A 26,087-nucleotide genomic window follows, 5' to 3' on the forward strand; every position below is an offset into this window, starting at 1 on the left:
CTATACGTAGACGCCTCATTGCTGCACGTAATCCAGCGTCGCCGCCATATTGGATGGGTCTCTTCACAACAGGCTCGCGCCAGTCAACCGGAGTCAATGGAGTGTGAACAAATTTGTTGGTATTTTATGCTGCTTACGGTTGCAATATCTGGCTCAGCACTCTGAGCAGGGTGGAGAAAGTAGTCCGGCGAGCTCAATCTGTGGGCGAGCAGCTATCCCACAATGCTAAAATAGCAGAGATGATCGGTCCAATGAGAGAGCGGTGTGCGTCACCGCCGCATATCGTCATCAGTTAGCTCCTCCCATCGCCAAACCTTTAAAGGACGTAAAGGTGCACGTGTGCAGTCATACAAACCGCGCGCACGGCCGTCAGGTGAAGCGGAAGTTGAACGTGACGTGGGGTCGTGGCGCGCGCTGCTCTCCCATCCGCCGGCAGCAACGCAAAGAAAAGTAAGTGTTTTAAGTTACATTTCTGTCTCGTTAAGTGTCTAAAAGGATAAAATGTAAAGTTCTGAGGTAAATTTATTTTTATATTCCTCTTGTTTTTCTCGATGTTCCAGTTTGACCGGTTGTTCCAGTTTCCAGGTGGTTTCGTCGCTGCTCAAAATAAACGTCCTGTTTATGTTACTGACCGGACTGACTACATACATCACGGGTGGTGCATGTTGTGCGAAACATGCGCAATTTGCAGTTTTGAGGCAGCCATGTTACATTTTGGGATGGTGTGAGTAGTTTGTGCAGTAAAAACTTCAAAATATTGATAGTTTGGATCAAATATTTAGCTGTGAAATTGGGATTTATCAGAAAGCTTTTCGAATTTGACCCAGTGTCGCCGACCGAAAGGTCCCCCCTAAAAATCGTCCACCCTGCCTTCACTGCGCGTGCGTCATTAGCTGCGGTTCACCGATTATCACCTGTTTCTGCTTCAAACTGCCTCCAGTCGTCATCTGTCTCAGCCATAGATATCTGAAGCTTTTCTACAACAATCCTTTCCACATAAATTCAGCATTATTTCAGAATAAAACTGTGGAAGTGATCAGAGCGCCGCAGCTACACGAGCTGGTAGCTGATGCATTCACTGCGCTCCATTTCAAAGTGTCACAGATTTTCACCTCCTTTCTGCTTAAAACCGACTTTAGAATCATTTAAGGGGTTTTGCTTTGTCATCTGATGGTTTATAATCACATTAATCCCTTTGATAGGTTTGGATGTAGAGAGTCTGACTCAGAGGAGCTGCTGTGGTTGCAAATGACACATGCACACTGAAGGCAGGGCGGACCAATTTTTAGGGGGGACCATTTGGCCTGCAACCCCGGACACGATAGGAAGTGATTGGCCGATAATATCAAACTGATATAAACATGTGACATGTTTTAAAAATAGATTTTGCTGATGTCACCATTTAGCATCTTAGTATTTTATAGTATTGGAGGCTGGGGCTGGTTTTTGACCTTCCTGTTTCATGGCTCTCCGAAGGCTTCGGTAGGTTTTTGAGTCTTGAATGTAGGCTCTCCGGAGGTTCCGGTAGGTTCTTGAGGATGTTCATATGGTCTTTTGGATCTGCATCAGTAAAACATGATTTAGCACTAAAGGCTGTAACTTTTCACTTGGTGTCTCTAAAATGTCTTCAAATAATGAACATGCCTTGCTAATGCTACCTGTTAGCTACATGGTGTTTCTTAGCATTGTGCTATGTGGCTAACAGAAGTCGGCTTTTTTTTTTTTTTAAGTTGGCTGCTTTTGCTACAATGGCTAAATGTCATAGCACTCGTCCGGGAGATGAACCATAAAACCTTGAAGCTGTTTTTAAAGACTGTAAAGAGGGTGTTTCATTTTGGGAAAAAATACGTTTCAGTGGGACTGAAGCAGATCTCATTTTAGCAGTCTGTTAAAGGAGCGCAGAGCGGTGACACGGCGGCTCACAGTGAGGAGGTCATGGCTTCGTTTAACCTTCCCAACAGTCCATGTCTGAAGACCTGCAGTCCGTCTGTGCACTGAGATGAACACAGAGGACATGTTCATTTTAACGTACAATGTCAGCCCGGATATTTACAAGGATGGTACACCGCAATACTTCAAATTTAAAAATGGAGCTGAGGGTACCAGCGGAGCCGTCTGTTATCTGATCAAAATGTATTTGTATTCCCTTTCTTGTGAATAGCTTATTTTTTATCTTTTAATGTTTTACTTGTCTTTTAATTGTGTATTTGAATTTTTTAATTTACTCATTCATTTTGATTTTGAACTGTTTGGTGTGAGGCGCCTTGAGGCAACTTTTGTTGTGATTTATGAATTGAGTAAATTAAATTAAATTTCTGTTCGTTTATTGCACCGGAAGCTGTCAAACACAAGAATCTGATCTCAACAGACTTTGATGCTTCCCGCATATCGACAGTTACACATCGCCCCCTCCTGTCAGTAAAGGAAATAGCGACTCCTAGTGACTGCGTGAGGTTGCGTTTGTAATGTAGTGACTCCTGTCACTGAGAAAAGTTGTAACATTGTTTCTTATTAACACTAGTGTTTCTTAACACCTGGGTGTTTTTTTGTTTTGTTTTAATAAAACCCCAATTCCAATGAAGTTGGGACGTTGTGTAAAATGTAAATAAAAACAGAAAACAATGATTTTCAAATCCTCTTCAACCTATATTCAATTGAATACACCACAAAGACAAGATATTTAATATTCAAGCTGATAAACTTTATTTTTGTGCAAATATTTGCTCATTTTGAATGGATGCCTGCAACACGTTTCAAAAAAGCTGGGACAGTGGTATGTTTACCAGTGTTACACACCAGGTGTGTGTCTGTGGGGTTTTTTTTTAGTAACGCCCATCCGTTAAGGTAAAATACATGTGAAGTTCGTCTGGTTTTCTGCATGTGGGTCATTTGAGCATGTTTTTGACTTTGTATTATGAAGATTTGTGGGCTTTTCTGCCAAACATATTTGATCCATGATTGAAATGTAATCCGTGTGTGGACTGCAAAAACAATTAAAATGTGACGAGAGGAAGGAGGGAAAACAGAAAAGTGACCAATCGCAGCCTTCGCGTATGGTGAGCCATGAACACCACAAATGCACCGCATTCACGCACATATCACCAAAACCCTGCCACAAAAAACTCAGTTTTGGTTATGTTTGGCTGTTTTTTGTACATGTACAACCCCTGGCAAAAATTATGGAATCACCGGCCTCGGAGGATGTTCATTCAGTTGTTTAATTTTGTAGAAAAAAAGCAGATCACAGACATGACACAAAACTAAGTCATTTCAAATGGCAACTTTGTCTTTAAGAAACACTAAGAAATCAGCAAAAAAAAATTGTGGCAGTCAGTAACGGTTACTTTTTTAGACCAAGCAGAGGAAAAAATATGGAATCACTCAATTCTAAGGAATAAATTATGGAATCATGAAAAACAAAAGAACGCTCCAACACATGACTAGTATTTTGTTGCACCACCTCTGGCTTTTCTAACAGCTTGCAGTCTCTGAGTCATGGACTTAATGAGTGACAAACAATACTCATCAATCTGGCTCCAACTTTCTCTGATTGCTGTTGCCAGATCAACTTTGCAGGTTGGAGCCTTGTCATGGACCATTTTCTTCAACTTCCACCAAAGATTTTCAATTGGATTAAGATCCGGACTATTTGCAGGCCATGACATTGACCCTATGTGTCTTTTTGCAAGGAATGTTTTCAGTTTTTGCTCTATGGCAAGATGCATTATCATCTTGAAAAATGATTTCATCATCCCCAAACATCCTTTCAATTGATGGGATAAGAAAGTGTCCAAAATATCAACGTAAACTTGTGCATTTATTGATGATGTAATGACAGCCATCTCCCCAGTGCCTTTACCTGACATGCAGCCCCATATCATCAATGACTGTGGAAATTTACATGTTCTCTTCAGGCAGTCATCTTTATAAATCTCATTGGAACGGCACCAAAAGTTCCAGCATCATCACCTTGCCCAATGCCGATTCGAGATTCATCACTGAATGACTTTCATCCACAGTCCACAATTACTTTTTCTTAGCCCATGTTTTTTTCTGTTTAGGTGTTAATGATGGCTTTCATGTAGCTTTTCTGTATGTAAATCCCATTTCCTTTAGGCGGTTTCCTACAGTTCAGTCACAGACGTTGACTCCAGTTTCCTCCCATTCATTCCTCATTTGTTTTGTTGTGCATTTTCGATTTTTGAGACATATTGCTTTAAGTTTTCTGTCTTGACGCTTTGTCTTCCTTGGTCTACCAGTATGTTTGCCTTTAACAACCTTCCCATGTTTGTATTTGGGCCAGTGTTTAGACACAAATGACTGAACAACCAACATCTTTTGCAACATTGTGTGATTTACCCTCTTAAGAGTTTGATAATCCTCTCCTTTGTTTCAAATGACATCTCTTGTGTTGGAGCCATGATTCATGTCAGTGCACTTGGTGCAACAGCTCTACAAGGTGTGATCACTCCTTTTTAGATGCAGACTAATGAGCAGATCTGACTGGCAGGTGTTAGTTTTGGAGATGAAAATTTACAGGGTGATTCCATAATTTATTCCTCAGAATTGAGTGAGTCCATAAACTGGCTTGCCTCTACTGGTGGTTGGCTCTCACTGCGGTATTGTATCACTTTCTGTTCTGGAGCACAGCGGTGTTTTGCTGTATCTGTTAGCTGTTTAATCTGCGCAGTTAGATTGATCTAGTTAACTAGATAACAATTTGTTTCAGTGTTATCTTCACGTGCCTTAACTAAAGCACTCCCTCTGCTGAATCACCTCTAAATTATTTACACATTATTCACTTTGTGTGTTTTTAGGAATCCGCTAGCTTAGCGCAGCTACTAGCTCTTAGCCGATTTAGCATGGCGGCTTCTCCTGCACTTTTCTGCTCTGGGTGTGAAATGTTTAGTTATTCCTCTGCCTCCTTTAGCAGTAATGGTACTTGTAATAAGTGTAGCTTTGGAGGCCAGGCTGGGAGAATTAGAGACTCGGCTCCGCACCGTGGAAAATTCTACAGCTAGGCAGGCCCCTGTAGTCGGTGCGGACCAGGGTAGCTTAGCCGCCGTTAGTTCCCTTCCAGCAGATCCCGAGCAGCCGGGAAAGCAGGCCGACTGGGTGACTGTGAGGAAGAAGCGTAGTTCTAAACAGAAGCCCTGTGTACACGCCAACCCGTTCACATTTCTAACCGTTTTTCCCCACTCGGCAACACACCCACCGAGGGCAAACTCTGGTTATTGGCGATTCTGTTTTGAGAAATGTGAAGTTAGCGACACCAGCAACCATAGCCAGTTGTCTTCCGGGGGCCAGAGCAGGCGACATTGAAGGAAATTTGAAACTGCTGGCTAAGGGTAAATTTGGTAAGATTGTAATTCATGTCGGCAGTAATGACACCCAGTTACGCCAATCGGAGGTCACTAAAATTAACATTGAATCAGTGTGTAACTTTGCAAAAACAATGTCGGACTCTGTAGTTTTCTCTGTGCCCCTCCCAAATCGGACCGGGAGTGACATGTTTAGCCGCATGTTCTCCCTGAATTGCTGGCTGTCTGAGTGGTGTCCAAAAAATGAGGTGGGCTTCATAGATAATTGGCAAAGTTTCTGGGGAAAACCTGGTCTTGTTAGGAGAGACGGCATCCATCCCACTTTGGATGGAGCAGCTCTCATTTCTAGAAATCTGGCCAATTTTCTTAAATCCTCCAAACTGCGACTATCCAGGGTTGGGACCAGGAAGCAGAGTTGTAGTCTTACACACCTCTCTGCAGCTTCTCTCCCCCTGCCATCCCCTCATTACCCCATCCCCGTAGAGACGGTGCCTGCTCCCAGACCAACAATAACCAGCAAAAATCTGTTTAAGCATAAACATTCAAAAAGAAAAAATAATATAGCACCTTCAACTGCACCACAGACTAAAACAGTTAAATGTGGTCTATTAAACATTAGGTCTCTCTCTTCTAAGTCCCTGTTAGTAAATGATATAATAATTGATCAACATATTGATTTATTCTGCCTTACAGAAACCTGGTTACAGCAGGATGAATGTTAGTTTAAATGAGTCAACACCCCCGAGTCACACTAACTGCCAGAACGCTCGTAGCACGGGCCGAGGCGGAGGATTAGCAGCAATCTTCCATTCCAGCTTATTGATTAATCAAAAACCCAGACAGAGCTTTAATTCATTTGAAAGCTTGACTCTTAGTCTTGTCCATCCAAATTGGAAGTCCCAAAAAACAGTTTTATTATCTATCGTCCACCTGGTCGTTACTGTGAGTTTCTCTGTGAATTTTCAGACCTTTTGTCTGACTTAGTGCTTAGCTCAGATAAGATAATTATAGTGGGCGATTTTAACATCCACACAGATGCTGAGAATGACAGCCTCAACACTGCATTTAATCTATTATTAGACTCAATTGGCTTTGCTCAAAATGTAAATGAGTCCACCCACCACTTTAATCATATCTTAGATCTTGTTCTGACTTATGGTATGGAAATTGAAGACTTAACAGTATTCCCTGAAAACCCCCTTCTGTCTGATCATTTCTTAATAACATTTACATTTACTCTGGACTACCCAGCAGTGGGGAATAAGTTTCATTACACTAGAAGTCTTTCAGAAAGCGCTGTAACTAGGTTTAAGGATATGATTCCTTCTTTGTTCTCTAATGCCATATACCAACACAGTGCAGAGTAGCTACCTAAACTCTAAGTGAGATAGTGTCTCGTCTATAGTTTTACATCCTCATTGAAAACAACTTTGGATGCTGTAGCTCCTCTGAAAAAGAGCTTTAAATCAGAAGTGCCTGACTCCGTGGTATAACTCGCAGCTTAAAGCAGATAACCCGTAAGTTGAAGAGGAAATGGCGTCTCACTAATTTAGAAGATCTTCACTTAGCCTGGAGCAAGTCTGTTGCTTTATAATAAAGCCCTCCGTAAAGCTAGGACATCTTACTACTCATCACTAATTGAAGAAAATAAGAACAACCCCAGGTTTCTTTTCAGCACTGTAGCCAGGCTGACAGAGTCAGAGCTCTATTGAGCTGAGTATTCCTTTAACTTTAACTAGTAATGACTTCATGACTTTCTTTGCTAATAAAATTTTAACTATTAGAGAAAAAATGACTCATAACCATCCCAAAGACGTATCGTTATCTTTGGCTGCTTTCAGTGATGACGGTATTTGGTTAGACTCGTTCTCTCCGATTGTTCTGAGTTATTTTCATTAGTTACTTCCTCCAAACTATCAACATGTCTATTAGACCCCATTCCTACCAGGCTGCTCAAGGAAGCCCTACCATTAATTAATGCTTCGATCTTAAATATGATCAATCTATCTTTGTTAGTTGGCTATGTACCACAGGCTTTTGAGGTGGCAGTAATTAAACCATTACTTAAAAAGCCATCACTTGACCCAGCTATCTTAGCTAATTATAGGCCAATCTCCAACCTTCCTTTTCTCTCAAAAATTCTTGAAAGGGTAGTTGTGAAACAGCTAACTGATCATCTGCAGAGGAATGGTCTATTTGAAGAGTTTCAGTCAGGTTTTAGAATTCATCATAGTACAGAAACAGCATTAGTGAAGGTTACAAATGATCTTATGGCCTCAGACAGTGGACTCATCTCTGTGCTTGTTCTGTTAGACCTCAGTGCTGCTTTTGATACTGTTGACCATAAATTTTATTAGAGATTAGAGCATGCCATAGGTATTAAAGGCACTGCGCTGCGGTGGTTTGAATCATATTTATCTAATAGATTACAATTTGTTCATGTAAATGGGGAATCTTCTTCACAGACTAAGGTTAATTATGGAGTTCCACAAGGTTCTGTGCTAGGACCAATTTTATTCACTTTATACATGCTTCCCTTAGGCAGTATTATTAGACAGCATTGCTTAAATTTTCATTGTTACGCAGATGATACCCAGCTTTATCTATCCATGAAGCCAGAGGACACACACCAATTAGCTAAACTGCAGGATTGTCTTACAGACATAAAGACATGGATGACCTCTAATTTCCTGCTTTTAAACTGAGATAAAACTGAAGTTATTGTACTTGGCCCCACAAATCTTAGAAACATGGTGTCTAACCAGATCCTTACTCTGGATGGCATTACCCTGACCTCTAGTAATACTGAGAAGTCTTGGAGTCATTTTTGATCAGGATATGTCATTCAATGCGCATATTAAACAAATATGTAGGACTGCTTTTTTGCATTTGCGCAATATCTCTAAAATTAGAAAGGTCTTGTCTCAGAGTGATGCTGAAAAACTAATTCATGCATTTATTTCCTCTAGGCTGGACTATTGTAATTCATTATCAGGTTGTCCTAAAAGTTCCCTGAAAAGCCTTCAGTTAGTTCAAAATGCTGCAGCTAGAGTACTGACGGGGACTAGAAGGAGAGAGCATATCTCACCCATATTGGCCTCTCTTCATTGGCTTCCTGTTAATTCTAGAATAGAATTTAAAATTCTTCTTCTTACTTATAAGGTTTTGAATAATCAGGTCCCATCTTATCTTGGGGACCTCATAGTACCATATCACCCCAATAGAGCGCTTCGCTCTGACTGCAGGCTTACTTGTAGTTCCTAGGGTTTGTAAGAGTAGAATGGGAGGCAGAGCCTTCAGCTTTCAGGCTCCTCTCCTGTGGAACCAGCTCCCAATTCAGATCAGGGAGACAGACACCCTCTCTACTTTTAAGATTAGGCTTAAAACTTTCCTTTTTGCTAAAGCTTATAGTTAGGGCTGGATCAGGTGACCCTGAACCATCCCTTAGTTATGCTGCTATAGACGTAGACTGCTGGGGGGTTCCCATGATGCACTGTTTTTCTCTTTTTGCTCTGTATGCACCACTCTGCATTTAATCATTAGTGATCGATCTCTGCTCCCCTCCACAGCATGTCTTTTTCCTGGTTCTCTCCCTCAGCCCCAACCAGTCCCAGCAGAAGACTGCCCCTCCCTGAGCCTGGTTCTGCTGGAGGTTTCTTCCTGTTAAAAGGGAGTTTTTCTTTCCCACTGTCACCAAGTGCTTGCTCACAGGGGGTCGTTTTGACCGTTGGGGTTTTTCCGTAATTATTGTATGGCCTTGCCTTACAATATAAGGTGCCTTGGGGCAACTGTTTGTTGTGATTTGGCGCTATATAAATAAAATTGATTTGATATTTTTTCCGTCTGCTTGGTCTAAAAGTAACCGTTACTGACTGCCACAATTTTTTTTTTCTTGATTTCTTATATTGTTTCTTAAAGCCAGAAAGTTGCCATTTGAAATGACTTTAGTTTTGTCATGTCTGTGATCTGCTTTTTTTTTTCTACAAAATTAAACAACTTAATGAATATCCTCCGAGGCCGGTGATTCCATAATTATTGCCAGGGGTTGTATGAAGGATAAAGTATATGTGGAATGCGATTTGACTCTAGCTGGTGGTTAAAAAGCAGAAGTAATGCAGCAAAAAGAGCGTTTGACAGGACTTGTTGTCAGTATACCACTCTGACTTTTCATATGGTGGTTGTTTGTGTTTTGGACTCGGTGCTCTGCAGCCCGGAGCGGTTCTGTCCATGTGCTTTGGACTAGCTGAGGTTCTGGACATCATGTTTGTGCAATGTGCTGCTGCTGCAGGCTGGTCATCCATCAAAACAAAAGCTGCTGAATAAGCATCAGCTCTCCAAACGCTCGAGTCTCTGCACCGACACCACAGCAGCTCTTTCAGATCATCCGTTTCATTGATGACTATGTTTTCTCAGGGGCAAGGTGCACGTGAGTGGGACAGTATTTGTGTGGACTTACATGTGGACAAGCATGCAGTAGACATGCTGGATGTCACTGTTGCAATGTAACAAATTATTCATTCATTCATTATACCTGCTTACTTCAGTTAAGGTTCATGGGGGTGGAGCCTCTCAGCAATCACAGGGCAAGGGGCGGGCTGTGCCCCGGGCGAGGGGGCCAGTCTGTCACAGGGACATGTTCCAATAGTGAATCATTTTCTGGACAAGTACCAGCGACCTAGTGGTTATCAGCCTCATGTGATTAGCACCAAGGTTCCAGGCGTCGGGCCACTCTGTTTTATGGTCATTGTTGGTGTTTAAAGATACTAACGTGACCCAGAATAAGAGCTTCACTGGTCCTCACCTGGATCTATCAAAACCCAGAGTTTCAGAGCTGAAGGTGCAGCAGACGGTCAAAGCCGTGGATCCTGCTCACTAAGGGTTTTTTTTTTTTAAACATCCAAGTTTCTGATCCGTACAGAAGGACTGTAAATGCGAGGTTTTGTCCAGTGGTTGTCTCCTGATACTGTTGATCTCTGGTTTTAAATTGCCTCAGAATACAGACTGATGGACTCTGTACTTGGACAGAAAAAAAAACTTGATCTCAGCACTTTTCTTTTTATTAAATTTAAATATTTTGTGGAACCACATGTTTGGAGTTTTGCTCCAGTAGCCTTGGGTTTAGCTGTTTGTGTGTGTAGATGTTAATACTAACACCTGGTCATGAAATGGCTTCATGTTTGTCCAGTTATATTTGGTCCCTAAATGTACATGACCCAAGATCCTGACCGATATATCGGTTGGCTGATAATTTTGTTAGGTGATATGAGACTTTATCCAACATTCGTATCTGTCATTTTTGTTGACATGAAAACTTTTGTTTTACTGAAGAAACTGTGGACATACTGGAAATGGTGTCATTGCATACTTTTCCAGCAGAGGGCACTCTGACACCATTGTTTATAGTGCTGCTGAACATGGCTGGGACCCCATCACCCCTGGGTCACATCAGTTCCAAGAGATAGAGGCAAAGTGACCACAATGTGCTTTACAGTCACAAGAGACAAGTGGACACTGCACCGCTGTATATTGTATCTTTATTACCTCCGCCAAGGAGGTTATGTTTTCGGTCGCGTTTGTTTGTCCGTCAGTAGGATAACTCAGTTTTGAACGGATTTTGATGAAATTTTGTGGAGTGGTTGGAAATGACAAGAGGAACAAGTGATTAAATTTTACTGGTGTTTTTTTTTTTTTTAAAGGATTCTTCACCATTGCGGGATAGGGGGAATTTTGACATTCTAGTTTCTAACTCCACAAAATCAAGGCAGAAAGGCTTGAACAAAAATTAGGGTGTAACATAGTCAAATGTTCTATCAAACAACAAAGTTTGGTGATGATCTGATCTGGTGATCCAGAATATGCAAAAATATAGGGAAAATAGAAAATGTCAGTGTGAGGTGACAAATGAAGCTAGAGATGCACAACTAACACCAAATTGTAGCTGAATCTGTACTGATTCAGTAAGGTGTCGTCAGATTTGATGTAGCGTCAAATGTTATGGAGCTAGATCCAGAAGAAAACCGCCATTACCAAAAAATTGTTTTTATACAATAACTTTTGAACTAAAAGACATAAGTGATTCCAAGTTCTAGTGGTATGTTTTCGTGGTCAAGGATGTCAAATATAAAGGAAAAGAAAAGTGTATGTATCATAGTTTTGGTTGTAACACAGAATTGTTGAATAGATCACTGTGCCAAGGAGGGAATCTCTTTAGGGTCAGTGACCCTATATAATAATATAATATCAGTGCTCAGATGACAGTAGCTTCTGGGAAAGGTGCAAGTTGCAATAAACTGTGATGCGGAGCACTAAGGATACATGCTATCCAGTCACAGCAGATGAAACTGTTTTTACTACTGAGCAAACATCATTGTTAGACTTCTTAGGTTCAGTGATTCCACGGCATGTAGATGTTATGGCGTCAGTGACCCCATGGCCTTGGCGGGGGTTTGCACTCTGAGTGCTTCTAGTTTTATTTTTTAAACTCCTGAATATATGTATCGGCCTAAAAAATGACCCCATTCATTCCTGTGGGTCCAACCATTAAGACACCTGGGAAGATCTTGTGTAGTCAGGAGATCAGAGTTGTATGCTGATATCTCTGCAGGAGAATGAAGGTCCAAGTCTTTAGGGTTCTGCTGCTTCCTGTCTTACCATCTCATACTTGGACTTTAACCAGTGTCCTAAGGTGAGGACTGGATGTCTTTGGTCCCAGGTCTCTGTGGAGGATCTTTGGACTTTGTGTCCAAAGAATGTTTTCTTACTGAGACTCAGACAAGGAGGATCACTGACGCTGTGGGAACATCAGACACATTTAGTCCATGTGGTGAGTTTCTCTGGACATGATCCAGGACACAGGTGTCTGTGTTCAGGATGCCAGAGACTGCGGAAGGTCAAGGACACACCCACATTTTACCTGGCTGCAGCAGCTGGATTGTTACTTAGACGGGTGGGGATGGAACTGCTGTCTGCCTGGGTGGTTGTCATCCAGGACCTCAAACAGCTCTGTGGTTGGATAGTTGGTGACTTTGTCCCGTGTGAATGTCTGCTGCTGATCCATGTGTGCAGTGAACAACCCGATCCCCTCCAACCTGAAGTCTGAGGTGAAGAAAGCTGCCAAGATCCTCCGAGAGTTCACAGAGATCTCCAACAGGAACGGACCGGACAAACTCATCCCCGGTACAGAACATAAGAACACTTTAAGGTTGGTTCTGGTCCAAACGAGAATGCTGAAACCTGTTTGTTGCAGCTCATGTGATCGCGAAGGCAGAAGGTCTGGCCATCATCTCTGTCATCAAGGCCGGCTTCATGTTCACAGCGAGAGGAGGCAGCGGCATAGTCATCGCCAGGCTGGCCGACAGACGTAAGACTGTTCAAAACCCGTCCAGAACCACAGTGAATCCACACCAAAGTCAATGAAAACCGTCTCCAAGCGTTTGCTTCTCAGGTTGTTTCATGAACTGATTTCAGCTAACTCCATGACAAAACCTTTTGTTTGTTTTTTGGGTTTTTTTTTTAGGCTGGTCAGCACCTTCTGCCATTGGCATCGCTGGTCTGGGAGGAGGTTTTGAGATCGGAGTCGAGGTGGGTCAGCGCACGCAACCTTTAAGTCATCCCAAAGACAGACTATATAGGTGGAACTGTACTGAACAGTTAGGGTTAGGGTACTGAACAGTTCCACAGGATCTAGAAATGGTTCCTTAGTCCTCCATAAAACAGTGACTCGGTTCCAGACCAGGGTCCTTGTTTCTCAACTGTTCATATGCACACGTGTTTAAACAGAGTACCAGCACTTCTACACTGTGTATAACCTACCAGCGCGTACACACAGCATCTAGTGGTAGAACAGGGGAACTGCAGCTAGGAAGCATTGCTGCCGTCAGTGCACGATCTCGTTTTTCACTGATCAAATTTCATTAAAGATTTTATCTTGATGAAAACAGCAGCATGGTAACATCACAGGAGTGCAAAGGATTCTGGGACAACAGTAACCGTTAACTGTCTGCTCATTCTGTTAACTGGAAAGTTTGTTCTTGTTTTTGTTGAAGTTCATTAAAACTGTCCGGATTTTTGATGTCTAAATTAACAACCTGACACTGACCTTCAAACTATTGGTGATAGCTCATCGCCACCTAGTGGCACATTTGGGGTTTTTTGTCTCTGTGCACTCATAAAAAAACCTCGAGCTCCATCTCACAGAAGTTGATTTTTCTCTTCCGTTATTCCGCTGAGGAACAAAAGCAAATATGTTTTTTACCATATATGGTTAATTGAGGGCGTTTCAAAATACAAATGAACATACACAAACACGTGGGATTCATCAACAGCTGATATAGGCTGATCTGCATATGAATGCCATCTGTTTTAATAGATTTTTATTCTTTGTACTTTGACACAGACTAAACTTTGTTCATATGATGGTGTTTAGAACTTTTTCTATGTGCAGTTTGATCGATCAATCAATTTTTTTATATAGCGCCAAATCACAACAAACAGTTGCCCCAAGGCGCTTTATATTGTAAGGCAAGGCCATACAATAATTATGTAAAACTCCAACGGTCAAAACGACCCCCTGTGAGCAAGCACTTGGCTACAGTGGGAAGGAAAAACTCCCTTTTAACAGGAGGAGCCTGGTTCTGCTGGAGCCCTGGGATAAACGAGGGCTCTGGATTAGAGCATATTTTGGCTCTTTTCCATTGGGGGATGGACCACTTTAGACATTTTGGATCATCGTGCCTAAAATAGTTCTTTGAATAAGCAGTAAAATGTACATGGAGTATCTGTCAACTGAGAGTACTGTGCAGTTTTGGTGTCTGGGTGTTCTCCCTGGTGTCTGTATTTGGTGTCTGGGTGTCCTCCCTGGTCTGTTTTTGAGTCCGGCCTCCTGCAGACAGATTTACTGGTTGTATTTGTTAAATATTCATGTGTTTAATAGAAAACTGGCTGAACTATTTTGACACGTTTCAGTTACTACCATTTTGCAGGTTTGTGTTGTTGTAATTGAAGTATATATTTTTTTGGGGGGGGGGTTAGTGTGTGTGGGGGATGTTTGGAGAAATCAGCTGCTCTGCTCTGTCCTGATCTTGCATCAGGGAGGGCATCATCTGGTGTAAAACTTGTGCCAAATCTGCTTGATCCCAAAGAAAAAGCAAGTGATGTTTGGAGAGACTGTTTTTCTGTCACATTTAGTTTGTGAAATGTGTTGGAGGTGTTTTGATGGTTTCCTGTCATATTTCAGACAACTCAGTTTTTCCAAAACAAAAACAAACTCTGACCGGTTGAGTGAGGACTTACTGACTTGACATCTTGAACTTTGGGTGCTGACCCCTGGTTTTGGATTTTGGCTTTCAGGTGTCGGACCTGGTGATCATCCTGAACCAGCGCCGAGCCATTGAGGCTTTCACGAAAGGTGGGAACCTGACGCTGGGCGGGAACTGCACGGTGGCGGTGGGGCCGGTCGGCAGGTGAGCCTTTTATCAGCAACATGTTTGAGTTTTATTATGAAACGCTGACGCTTCGTGAGCAGGATGTAAATTTAGAAAGAGAAAAAAAAAATATATACACACACACACACACACACTTGTGTAATGGCCTACATGATAGTGCAACATTCAGCAGTAAGTGTCCAATCAAAGATAAAGTGACCAGTGATGGGGGGCTCTGTCTTTAAGGTGGGGGGCTGTGGGAAAGAAGGTCTTGAACCTGGTGGTTTTGCATCTGTCCTGAACCTGTGGCCCACACAGTAGAGCTGCTGTACCACACAGTGATGCTGGTGGTCAGGACTGACTCGATGCAGCTGTAGAAGTTGCTGAGGATCTTGGGTGCCATCCCAAATTTCCTCAGCTTCCTCAGGAAATGCAGCCGCTGCTGAGCCTTCTTCGCCACCTGTGTGGTGTTGGATGTCCAGGTGAGGTCATCGCTGATGTGGACCCCCAGGTACTTGAAGTTCTCACCCTCTCCAGCTCAAGACCTCAGATGAACAGCAACTGGTGAGGCCTCCTCTCCTTCCTCATGTCCACTATCATCTCCTTGGTCTTGTCTGTGTTGAGGGTGAGGTTGTTACCAGACTGTCCACCTCCCTCCTATAGGCCGCCTCGTCGCCGCCAGTGATGTGTCCTATCACGGCGGTGTCGTCAGCAAACTTGATGGTGTTGTTGGGGTGGGAAGTATGAGTGGGTGTAGTCTCAGGTAAGGAGTGGGCGTGGCCTCATAACATGTTCACATAAAAATCTCACTTACTCCTGACTTGTCATGATGTCCAGAGCTGTCACCCCCATTACAGAACCAGACTTCTTTCTTACCGGCTGTACTGCCAGGAAGTAAAATACTCAGAAACTGAGTCACCTGGTGGAGAGGCGGGGCTTAAAGTAGGGCTGGGTGATCTTTATCTTTGCAAATTTTATTGTTTTGACTTTGAACAGTTATACTGTATTTGGACAAAACTGTTTAATAAATGTAACAATGTAACTTACATGTTGACATGCACGACCCGCTCTTACCGCTACCGAACAAGGTGTCTAACAAAGTGGGGGGAAAAAGAATTGAAGTGGTGAAATGAGTGAAAATACTGAGCATGAACTCGCATCATCCTCTAAAGATGAGGGTCTTCTTTTTTCTAACCGTGAAGTGCAATTCCCCAAAATAAAATGCAATAAAAGACAAAAGTTTAAGGAACAAACGCTCAGGATTCACTCATCTGGATTCTCTTCAAATTGGCTGCATTATGGAAATTATATGCTGATAAATTGAAATATTGTATCACACAGCCCTCGTTTAAAGCATTAAAATCAGATTGAAAGTGGGCTCAGGATTCTGCCTTGTGGAATGCCACAAATGTTATCATTGTGCCTGCTGTCTGGCAGGAGCGTGGAGGCTGACGTGGCTCTGCGCAGCACGGCGGCGGTCTTCACCTACTGCAAGTCCAGAGGTTTGTTTGCTGGAATTTCTCTGGAGGGATCGTACCTGATCGAGCGCAAAGACACAAACCGCAAGTGAGTGCGATGGCCTCTGTCTGTTTGTCTCCATGTCTTCGAGGTTGGCAGTTTGCGGTTCTCGACCTATTAAAGCAACATTTAAGTAAACGTTGGCCTCGTCACATTAAGAGGTGGTATTTGTGGCCTGTTGCAGGTTCTACTGCCAGGATATCCGGGCATCTGCTATTTTAAATGGTGACGTGGAGCCGCCGCCAACGTGCTACGACCTGTACCACATCCTGGACATCTACACCGAGGCCTACACCACCGACTGGACCAGCAAGAATCTGCGACCATTGGTGCTCAACATTTTGTGAGATTTCAATATTGAACTTAATTTTTTTTTTTTCCTGCTGTTTACATGTCTTTTGTTTTTGTAGGGTTCTTTTCCTCCTGCCAGACCACCACCCATTCAGAGAGCCCCGCCCCCTCAGAGAGCCCCGCCCCCTCAGAAAGCTCAGACGTTTGACTCCGGTAATTGATTACCCATAACGGATGACGCTGGTTTTGTGCTGCAGATGTGTGATGTTGTCATGTGGTGTGTTCAGGTGCCAGTAAACCCGTCCTCTATCCCAGTCTGTCCCTCTACAAACCCCAGACCTCAGGTGACTCAGTGTTCTTTCTACATTTCCTTCACTTTTCCTTCCTTATCTCCTACTTTATTTCACTTTTGTCTTTTAACTCTTTTGCTCCCTTGTTGTTGCTGTTTCCTCTTCCCTACCTCCTTGTTCTCTCATTTCTGTCCTTCTTTGTCTCCTCTCACCATTTCTCATTCTTTATATATTTAAACTTTCTCATTTTCAGTTACTGTTATTGTTCTTTTTGCATTTCCCTGCTTTCTTTCTCTCTCTTTCCCTCACCTTTCTCCTGCCTCCTAACAGTTTTTTTTTCTTCCTCCTTTAGCAGCAGCTCAGTTTGTCCTTATTTGACGGACGCTGTTTATCTCATGACCTTGAGGATTTGTCCAAAGTCAACGCTGCAGGTCTTTAAACAGGAAGTTTCGTCCTGTTAATGTTCAGCCGGTTGCACCCTCTAGTGTTTACTGCTGCACACCTCAAAGGACTGCATTGGGTCCTGACTGTCAGTGTGCAGATGGTTACTGAGGCTGCGAACGCACAGACTCTCACACATGTTGGGATTTACTCAGTCAACTGAACGTGAGACTGGATGTTTCCACACACCAGCTTCATTTCAGACGTACGTCTGTTTCTGCTACATTTGTCATTTTGCGTGCCACTGAAATTATAAGTATTTGTTGCCCATCGTAGTAAAAAAGCCATTATTTAAAATCATTCATTAATTCCATTTTCTTTACCCGCTTACTCCAGTTAAGGGTTAACCAGGAACCAGAGCCAGGGCCGGTTAATGTATGGCCTAAACAGAACCCAGTTCAAACCTGCTGTCAAGTAACAGACACAATATTAAAAACATAAATGAGATTAATTTCTTAACCAGTTCTTTTAGTGAGTCACTGATATTTTTGAGGTGTTTGTTGATGGATCTCATCAATGCCACAATTTCCTCTTCAAACTCAACACAGCACCTGAGAACCCGACCTGTCGGAGGGACCTCAGCATGGGGGGGGGCAAAGGGAGGAGCCAGAGACGCCAGAGGGGCGGGGCTGGAGAGAAGGGTCCGACTCAGTGTGCAGTGTTGATTGGAGCAACATTCATCCTTGACCCAAAATACATAAGTGTGTGTGTCCGTAAAGTATCGTACCTTTTTATTTTTTCAAAAACTGTGGATTTCATTCATGTTTTTACGTCAGACATGCTTGAACCCTCGTGCGCATGCGTGAGTTTTCCATGCCTGTCGGTGACGTCATTCGCCTGTGAGCACTCCTTGTGGGAGGAGTGGTCCCGCCCCCTCGTCGGATTTTCATTGTCTGGAAATGGCGGAATGAAAAGGACTTTAACTACAGGTTTAAGGACCCCTTTAAGGACGGTCGGTGCGCCGCGCTGCGAGCTGTGACGATGCGGCACAAACCACTGGATCATTTCTAAGCTGATGGCTCTGTGGATACGAGACCGTCGTGTGCTCTTTCTCTGGTTATCACAAGACCTGGACATCAGCCATTTTCTGGCAGATTTCACTTTTAACAAGAGATTGTCATGGAAAGCCGCGCGGAGGCTTCGCGCGTCACGACCGATTCGCTGATGAAGCGAGACAAAGGAACACCTCCGTTTCGGAGTGTTAGAGGACAAGTTGGGACATGTCCAGCTCTCCACAAGTTCTTTTATACTCACTGGACTGGTAAGCACTGAAAGCCGAGATAGACATGTCCCAACTTGTCCTCTAACACTCCGAAACGGAGGTGTTCCTTTGTCTCGCTTCATCAGCGAATCGGTCGTGACGCGCGAAGCCTCCGCGCGGCTTTCCATGACAATCTCTTGTTAAAAGTGAAATCTGCCAGAAAATGGCTGATGTCCAGGTCTTGTGATAACCAGAGAAAGAGCACACGACGGTCTCGTATCCACAGAGCCATCAGCTTAGAAATGATCCAGTGGTTTGTGCCGCATCGTCGCAGCTCGCAGCGCGGCGCACCGACGGTCCTTTAAAGGGGTCCTTAAACCTGTAGTTAAAGTCCTTATTCTCTGTGAAGCCCGTAAAATTTTCACTGAAAGCCAGATAAATTTTTCGAATGGTTTCTAGGTGCCAGTCTCTAACAGCTTCTGAAAAAAATCTGATGGGGAAAAAAGTCCTTTTCATTCCGCCATTTCCAGACAATGAAAATCCGACAAGGGGGCGGGACCACTCCTTCCACAAGGTGTGCTCACAGGTGAATGACGTCACCGACAGGCGTGGAAAAACTTGCGCATGCGCACAAGGGTTCAAGCATGTCTGACGTAAAAACATGAATGAAATCCATAGTTTTTGAAAAAAATAAAAAGGTACGATACTTTACGGACAGACCTCGTATGTGTATGTATATATGTGTGTGTGTACTGTGCATTGGTTTCACTTTGACTGGGATCTATGAGTGAAATCCTGTTCATGCACATTTTGATCAATCTGAATCTTTATTTTTATTTTTTCCGCATATGCAATTTTCTGACTGAGTTTAAGTTTTTAGTCTGAATTACATGCAGTTAGTAAATGAGCCTACTGGTTCTTTATCACCATAGCAACAGTCTGCTGTCATCGGGTCAGGTGTGGGCGTGTCCTTGGCCTGGTCCAATCACTGGTGGATCAGGACCTGGTGTTGAAATGTTACACGGAACGGTAGCGTCTCAGTTATGAAACATGGGACCAGCTGTGACCTTAAACGCTTGTTTGTCGTCAGGCTGCGAGATCCAGAAAAAAAATGAACCATATAAACGCCATAAAATCGAGGTGCTGCTTCTTGTCCCATCTTCAGCTGCTCTCTTTAAGTGCTTCATATTTAAAATACTGCATTTGTTCAGAATGACTTTTTTCCATTCTGTCTCAAGGTGGCGCCAGTGGACTGCTAGTTGTCACGGCAACCCATCCGTTCACAGGTCAGCAGCCCGGCGACCTGAGCTTCGTCCCCGGTGATCGCATCACCGTCATCACCAAGACGGACTCGCAGTACGACTGGTGGGAGGGGCAACTGCCGGACGGACGGGTGGGCATCTTCCCAGCCAACTTCATCACGTACTGAGTGCTCCCTCTGGTGTTCAGATGGAGAAACTACAGGAAGCCAGAATGGTCAACACAAGATTTATTTGTAGGATTTACTCATTTTTAATGCTTTACCTGAAAATAAGTCATAAACTTCATCTAGACACATAAATGAAAATCTAACTAAAATCTAAAATGGATTTTTAAATATTTAAAAAGCAAATGTATATTTTTACATCTACACTTTAAAGACTGGTGTCACACTGAACGTAGTTTTTGAAGACTGTTCTTACACTTGGTGTTTAGATTTTGGGTTCTGTGATTTTTGAACAAAACGTTAAATTATTGAAGTGCACACAAATCAAACTCTGCATGTGACTAAAGTTAGACTTGTGAGGAAATCTTTCACAATTTAAAATGTATTGTTTTCTTAGTATTTAACTTGTTACTGTTAAACTCTGTAATGTCTTTGCTGCAATAAAAGGAACAACTTTTACATCGGGTTTTTCTTTATCATTTTAGGTGCATTGCCCGTGTCCCATAATTGGACTAAGCAGTTGTGTGTGTGTGCATGCGCGTGTGCCGACACGCTGCTGTTGACTGTGTGTACGTGGGAGTGGTATTTGCACTTGAATTCCAGATTTCAGTCATTATTTGTCTGAATTTAACGTTTCTGTTGTTGGAGCTTTAGTGTGGCCTTCAACTATCCAGAGGGTTTGGCTAATATCACCCGGGAACGACATGAAACCAAATTAGCAGCAGGACTGGAATCTTGTCTGTACCAACTCGAAGCTGGACGATGGAAAAATGATCCCACACAATGGCCACATGTTCAGTATCCTGACATTTATTCCTCCTTCAGACACCAGGTATTCATGAAGGTAACTTGTATTTTACGTCATGTTTGCATTGTGAATTCTTCCCTGTCCCAGGAGGGGGCGTGCTGCAGGTTAAAGTAACATGATACTGATGGATGTGATGCAGAATCCTCTTGTCTTTGTCATGTTTTCTGAAATGCTGCCCAAACTTTGGATTCTGTTTTTTTTTATATTGATAAATGCTTTATTGATCCTTCACAGGAAATGATGCTGTTGCAGCAGCTCACAGACATAAAGTTCATACATCTGTCATTAACATATAAAATCAAAGTGCCAAATCGCAGATATCATTTTAATAGTCGATACGCATCAAACAGCCTAACAGCAGCTGGGAGGAAAGTCTGTCTAAAATGTTCTGATTTGTCACCAGCCTGTGACTGAAGGTGCTGCAGAACATCACCTTCTGGTCATGGAGGGAGTGAGAGATGTTGGTCTTTCTTTCTGCCTCAAATCGTCCAGGAATTTAAAAAACAAAGTAGTTAAAATGTGTAAAAAAAAAAAAAAAAAACCTGGCCCGGATGTGCCAGTCACCAAACCAAAAACATGTCTCCGATTTCAAACTAGCGCCCAAATTGGCCACTTGGTGCTGTCGTCTGTCTCAACAAAATTGATTGAGAATCGTTTATTCTTTAAATCTGAGGCAGAATGTAAGTGTGAAAGTAACATACAGAATTAAGATTTTGTTTCCTGCCAATTTATTTGACTGAGATGGCTGGTGTCGGCGCCCATTTCAATAAATATTTCATTAAAATTCACATCCTGAGCAGCTTTCAAAATTTACAACAACCTATGTTCAGGCCAAGACTTTGCCTTAATTATATTAGTGATGGTGAACATGTTAGAAGAAAACGAGTCATGTCCGCCCCCTGCTGGAGCCCACGGACTGTGCAGAAATGCAAAGGTCGTGACGAATTGCTGTCAGTGCAGGATTATAGCGCCATCCTGTGTTCAGTCCATGCATCCCAGCTGCTTTGAGTTTGTCACACCTGCGTTCTGTGGTGGAATTCCTGTCCCGGCCCTGCAGCCGCCAGAGATCCAGCCGCTGGCTCGGCAGTGATTCGAGGTCATCTTCACGAGTGGACCAGCACCCGGCTGGGAGGACTCCTGAGTACTGCTGGTACCTGGGACATGTGCTTACTCAAAACTCCTGCAGGTCCCCAGTTCCAGCAGGACCTGAACTGTGGTCCGGTATGACTTCAGTCACCTCCTCTCTGTTTATGCAGTAAATGCATAAAAAGATTTGCAGAACTATCAGCAGGAGCTGATCCGGGTCCACGTGCAGGTTTGAAGCAGAACCTGAGGGGCCCTGAGATCCCGAACTGCAACAAAGGAAAGAAAATGGTTTTTATTATTCAAATGTTTGAAACAATTACAAAACAATATAATTAAGTTACAATAAAATGTAATAACTGACACAAAATACTTCAAAATACAAAAGAACCTGCTGTGAAATGTTTCCAGGAACGTCTTCCTCCGACAGTTTTACTGAACTCTAAAGTCAGTCTGCCATCCCATCATGCTTTGCTGCTAGCGGAAGGCCAGACGTCCATTACCACTGTGGCTATGGCTGAAAGGGGTGTGGCATAACTGGACGCCATGTTTTGTAACCCGGCAACCAGACACCGCCACGTGAATCGCAGCGCCCTGCCGACGTTCTGTTGAGAGAAGAAAAGCGGGTTCAATTTCCGACTGCTGAGCAAGGCACCAACAGGAGTGCGCCTCCTGCGCTCAGGAGCGGACCGGCGTCTGTCTGCTGTGTCCTTTGTGGTCTAAGGAGTCGAGTCATATAAAACCTATGTGAATGTTGTCATTAAATAAAGACTCGGTGCGAAATTCTCACTTTTTTTTTTTTTTTTTTTTTTTGCCTGGCTTAATTTCTACAGGAGCGACCTTTGACCTCAGACTGCTGTAAATAGTAGGTCAGGTGACTTTTTTTTTTTTTTTTTTTTTAAACTTGCAGCCTTTTTCATTTATTTAATTGGCTGCTTGTGGTTTCTTGGACTCGGGTCCAGATTCCAGCAGAGTCTGGTTCTGCGTTTGTCTGACTCCTTTTAGTCATCGTTTATTTCCACAGTCGTGCTGATAAACTTCAGTGAGGTCAAAGGTCACTGCTGAGTCAGTGATTAACAGAAGCACAGAAATATGGACTCAAACCTGCAACCTCACCAGAGCAAGAATGCAGAATTTATTTTACTCACATTTTAATTTCTATTTTGTATTTAAGACAGAACTTTTTAGTCATAATTTAACTGACGTATAAATGATCATAAAGACACAAACATTTTAGTGTTTTTAAAAACTACATTAATCGTTTTTACATCAGACTAAAGTTAATTTTGTATTTTATATAAAGTTTATTAAATGTGCTGCATTTTTTTGAATGTTATTTTACAGTATTAACTTATGTAATCTTGTCGTCATTTATGAGTGAATTGGTTTAATTTCATGGATTTGATTATAGCAGCACATTATTTTCTATAATTTCTAAAATCATCTTTAATCTTGTTTTTCCGAAGATAAACTTCCGTTTGTTGATCAACATGCAAACAATCAAGAAAACTTTTTAAGTAGAAATTAAACTTCAGAATATTAACTTTTCCACGTTTTGGTGTCGCACCCAGTCAAAGGTCATCTGTGTGTCTCCTACCTTTCTGTACTTTTTGTATCTCTCCTGCCTCCTCCTGCGTTTCTCTTCCTTCCTCCTCGTCGCCTCCTCGTTCTCCTGCTCGATCAGAGGTTCGTATTTTTCCGACAGGATGGCGAAGTGAACGTCTCTGGAGGATTTCTTTGACTTCGTCCTGGCTGCAGACGGAGCGGTGTCCTCCTCGTCCATTCAGACGGCTTCACCTCACACGTCCCCTTCTTGGGCAGGAGGACCTTTGGAGTGAGGAGGAGTCCCACGTGATGAGTCACCCGGAGTTCCTGCAGACAGTAAACAACCCAAAACTACGACGCCGGTACTTCAGTCTGCACTGGTTTTAAGAAATATAAATGATGGACTTCCTGTCTGGTTTGTAAGACATCATGAGGTCATGTGGACTGTGATCACTCTGCTCTACACGCCGCAAAGGGAACTTCCAAAGGATTTTCCAGTTAGGTGCTGGTCAGCGACTGGAACTGTCTGGATTCGGGTCTAAGAACTGGTCCACTGACAGCGAGCCGGCATCACGAGGACGCACAATGTGAAGACACCTCCTCAGACAGTCCATCAACCAGTGGTCCACTTTGTCGTCATCACTACCACTAAAGGGGGCTAAAGGACACGTCCAGCCTCTGTAAACAGTGACCTACACAAACGTGTGGGGGCCAATCAGGGGCCAGTGAAGGATCAGACGGGGGTTAAAATGTAAACAAACTACACCACATTATTTGTCTGATTATAAAGAATCCAAAAAGGTATAGTTTGGACTGTGTGAATTCTGTGGAATAATGGGGCAAAAATGGTGACAAGGTCAATTTCAGTTTGTACAGGGGTCAAAGGTTAATGTTGCTCCAATTTCTGTAAAAAAAAAATATATATATATATATAACAGGATTAATAAACTAAATAGTTTTGACTGTTTACAACAACACTACCTCTAACCTTGGCAACATGAGATTTGGGGTTCCACACGGGTCTGTCTTAGGCCCCCTGCTTTTCTCCCTTTATATAGCACCCCTTGGGCACATATTGTGGTGTTTTGGGATTACCTTTCACTGCTATGCTGATGATACTCAGTTATACATGCTGATAACTGCTGGTAATCTCATCCACAAAAAATCCTTAGAAGATTGCCTTGCATCAGTGAGAAGCTGGATGTCTAAACGTCCTACTTTTAAACTCTGAGGAGACTGAAATGTTGGATCTTGGTCCAGTGGGACATCGGCATCAATTTGACCAGCTAACACTCAGCCTAGGCTCGTGTGTCATACACCACACTGACAAAATGAGGAACCTTGGGGTAATTTTTGATCCTACGTTGTCCTTTGGCCTCCACATTAGAAATATTACTAGGACTGCTTTGTTCCACCTGCAAAATACAGCAAAGATTCTTCCCATCCTGTCTATGGCTGATGCTGAGACCCTGATTCATGTGTTTCTCTTCTAGATTGGACTACTGCAATGTTCTATTTTCTGGTTTACCGCAGTCTAGCATTAGGGGTCTCCAATTGGTTCAAAATGCTGCAGCCACACTTTTGACTGGAAGCACAAAGTTTAACCACATTACACCCATTTTGGCATCTCTTCACTGGCTTCCTGTCCCAGTGAGATCAGATTTTATAGTCCAGTCATTTTATGAAAAAAAAGGGGTCAACCCAGAACAAATTGCAACAGAAATGATTTTGGTGGCATTTGAACCCTGAAACTGTTTTATAAAACATACTAAAAGTGTAGAAAGATAAAAAAAAAATCGGGAACACTCCCAAAATCCAAGATGGCCGTCCGAAAACATGCAAAAATTTAGTTTATCCAAAATAACTCAATATCAATATTTAAGCACATAAATGTATTGATGTTAAATATAAACTTGGGTATTGTGGACATTTTGACACCAAAATTAGGTCTCTATCTGTAACAGTTCTTGAGATACAGCCTATATGTAGTTTACATACACTCAAGGATAGCAATTTGGTTTGTGTCCTATTACGTTAAAAATATTGCAGTTAAGGCCCATAAAAATATTGAAGTTGAATATAAACTTGTGCATTGTGGACATTTTGGCACCAAAAAAATAGCTGTAGCTATTACAGTTTTTGAGATATGGCATAAAAATACATCTACACTCGACAAAAATTGATGAAATTGAGCATTATGTTGAAAACTAAGTACCATTTCTGAAATGTTCATCTAAAGAAGGTAATCTTTTTGAGTCAATATTTCACTGGAATATGAATAGAGAAGTTCCTCTTATATATAATAGAGTGGATGTCAGTGCACAACCAGGGCACACTGGTGACACCACTGCTGTGTGGACAACCTGGAGAAAGCCTCAATTCTCTCAGATACAGGCGCTTTTGTGATAAGGTTGCAACAAAGACAACTCATGTGCAGCCACAGTGTTTGCCACCAACTTGGGCAGCTGCCAAGTTTCATAGTCTGAGAGTTTACTTGCAAGTTCAGGAATGGAAAAGTGAAGATGAAGGTGACAACATGCCATTGCAAGAATGGGGATGGAAAGTTTCTGATAGTCAGGTTGTCTCAATCATGACTGACTTGTGAGCAGCACCAGATTCTCTTCTGCATGCTGAGATGTAACTGCAGTACTGACTGTAGTACTCTGTGATGTACATGTCACAAACTTAACTTAGATTGCTCAGCAGCGTGTGGCAACTGCAGAGGTACAGGGTGTACAAAT

At 42.6% G+C, this 26,087-nt stretch overlaps 2 protein-coding genes across 3 annotated transcripts; one reads left to right on the top strand and one right to left on the bottom strand.

Annotated features, from left to right (window-relative positions):
* Positions 1–370: 370 nt before the first annotated feature.
* sh3yl1 (SH3 and SYLF domain containing 1) lies at positions 371–20,369 on the top strand. Of its 2 annotated transcripts, XM_034179668.1 has the most exons (11): positions 371–450; positions 561–724; positions 12,387–12,497; positions 12,568–12,681; positions 12,838–12,902; positions 14,670–14,782; positions 16,181–16,309; positions 16,446–16,590; positions 16,672–16,765; positions 16,840–16,896; positions 19,723–20,369. In XM_034179668.1, exons 2-11 carry the CDS (start codon positions 622–624, stop codon positions 19,911–19,913), a joined length of 1,122 nt encoding a protein of 373 aa, XP_034035559.1. In that variant the 5' UTR covers positions 371–450; positions 561–621; the 3' UTR covers positions 19,914–20,369. The 2 variants fall into 2 exon arrangements, with proteins under 2 accessions (XP_034035559.1, XP_034035565.1); XM_034179674.1 differs by lacking the exon at positions 16,840–16,896.
* Positions 20,370–22,120: 1,751 nt separating this feature from the next.
* On the bottom strand, positions 22,121–24,083 carry LOC117518533 (uncharacterized protein C1orf115-like). The gene is made up of 2 exons (XM_034179682.1): positions 23,399–24,083; positions 22,121–22,406 (listed from the first exon to the last, which is right to left on the bottom strand). Exons 1-2 carry the CDS (start codon positions 23,582–23,584, stop codon positions 22,266–22,268), a joined length of 327 nt encoding a protein of 108 aa, XP_034035573.1. The 5' UTR covers positions 23,585–24,083; the 3' UTR covers positions 22,121–22,265.
* Positions 24,084–26,087: the final 2,004 nt, after the last annotated feature.

Source organism: Thalassophryne amazonica, chromosome 1 (genome assembly GCF_902500255.1).
Source record: "Thalassophryne amazonica chromosome 1, fThaAma1.1, whole genome shotgun sequence".
NCBI classification, from domain to species: Eukaryota; Metazoa; Chordata; class Actinopteri; order Batrachoidiformes; family Batrachoididae; genus Thalassophryne; species Thalassophryne amazonica.

Coding starts and splice junctions, on each gene's coding strand:
- sh3yl1 (XM_034179668.1), top strand. CDS start 622: ATGTTACTGACCGGACTGACTACATACATCACGGGTGGTGCATGTTGT. Junction 12,498..12,567: donor ACCGGACAAACTCATCCCCG/GTACAGAACATA, acceptor TGTTTGTTGCAG/CTCATGTGATCGCGAAGGCA. Junction 16,897..19,722: donor CTACAAACCCCAGACCTCAG/GTGACTCAGTGT, acceptor TTCTGTCTCAAG/GTGGCGCCAGTGGACTGCTA.
- LOC117518533 (XM_034179682.1), bottom strand. CDS start 23,584: ATGGACGAGGAGGACACCGCTCCGTCTGCAGCCAGGACGAAGTCAAAG. Junction 22,407..23,398: donor GATACAAAAAGTACAGAAAG/GTAGGAGACACA, acceptor TTCTCTCAACAG/AACGTCGGCAGGGCGCTGCG.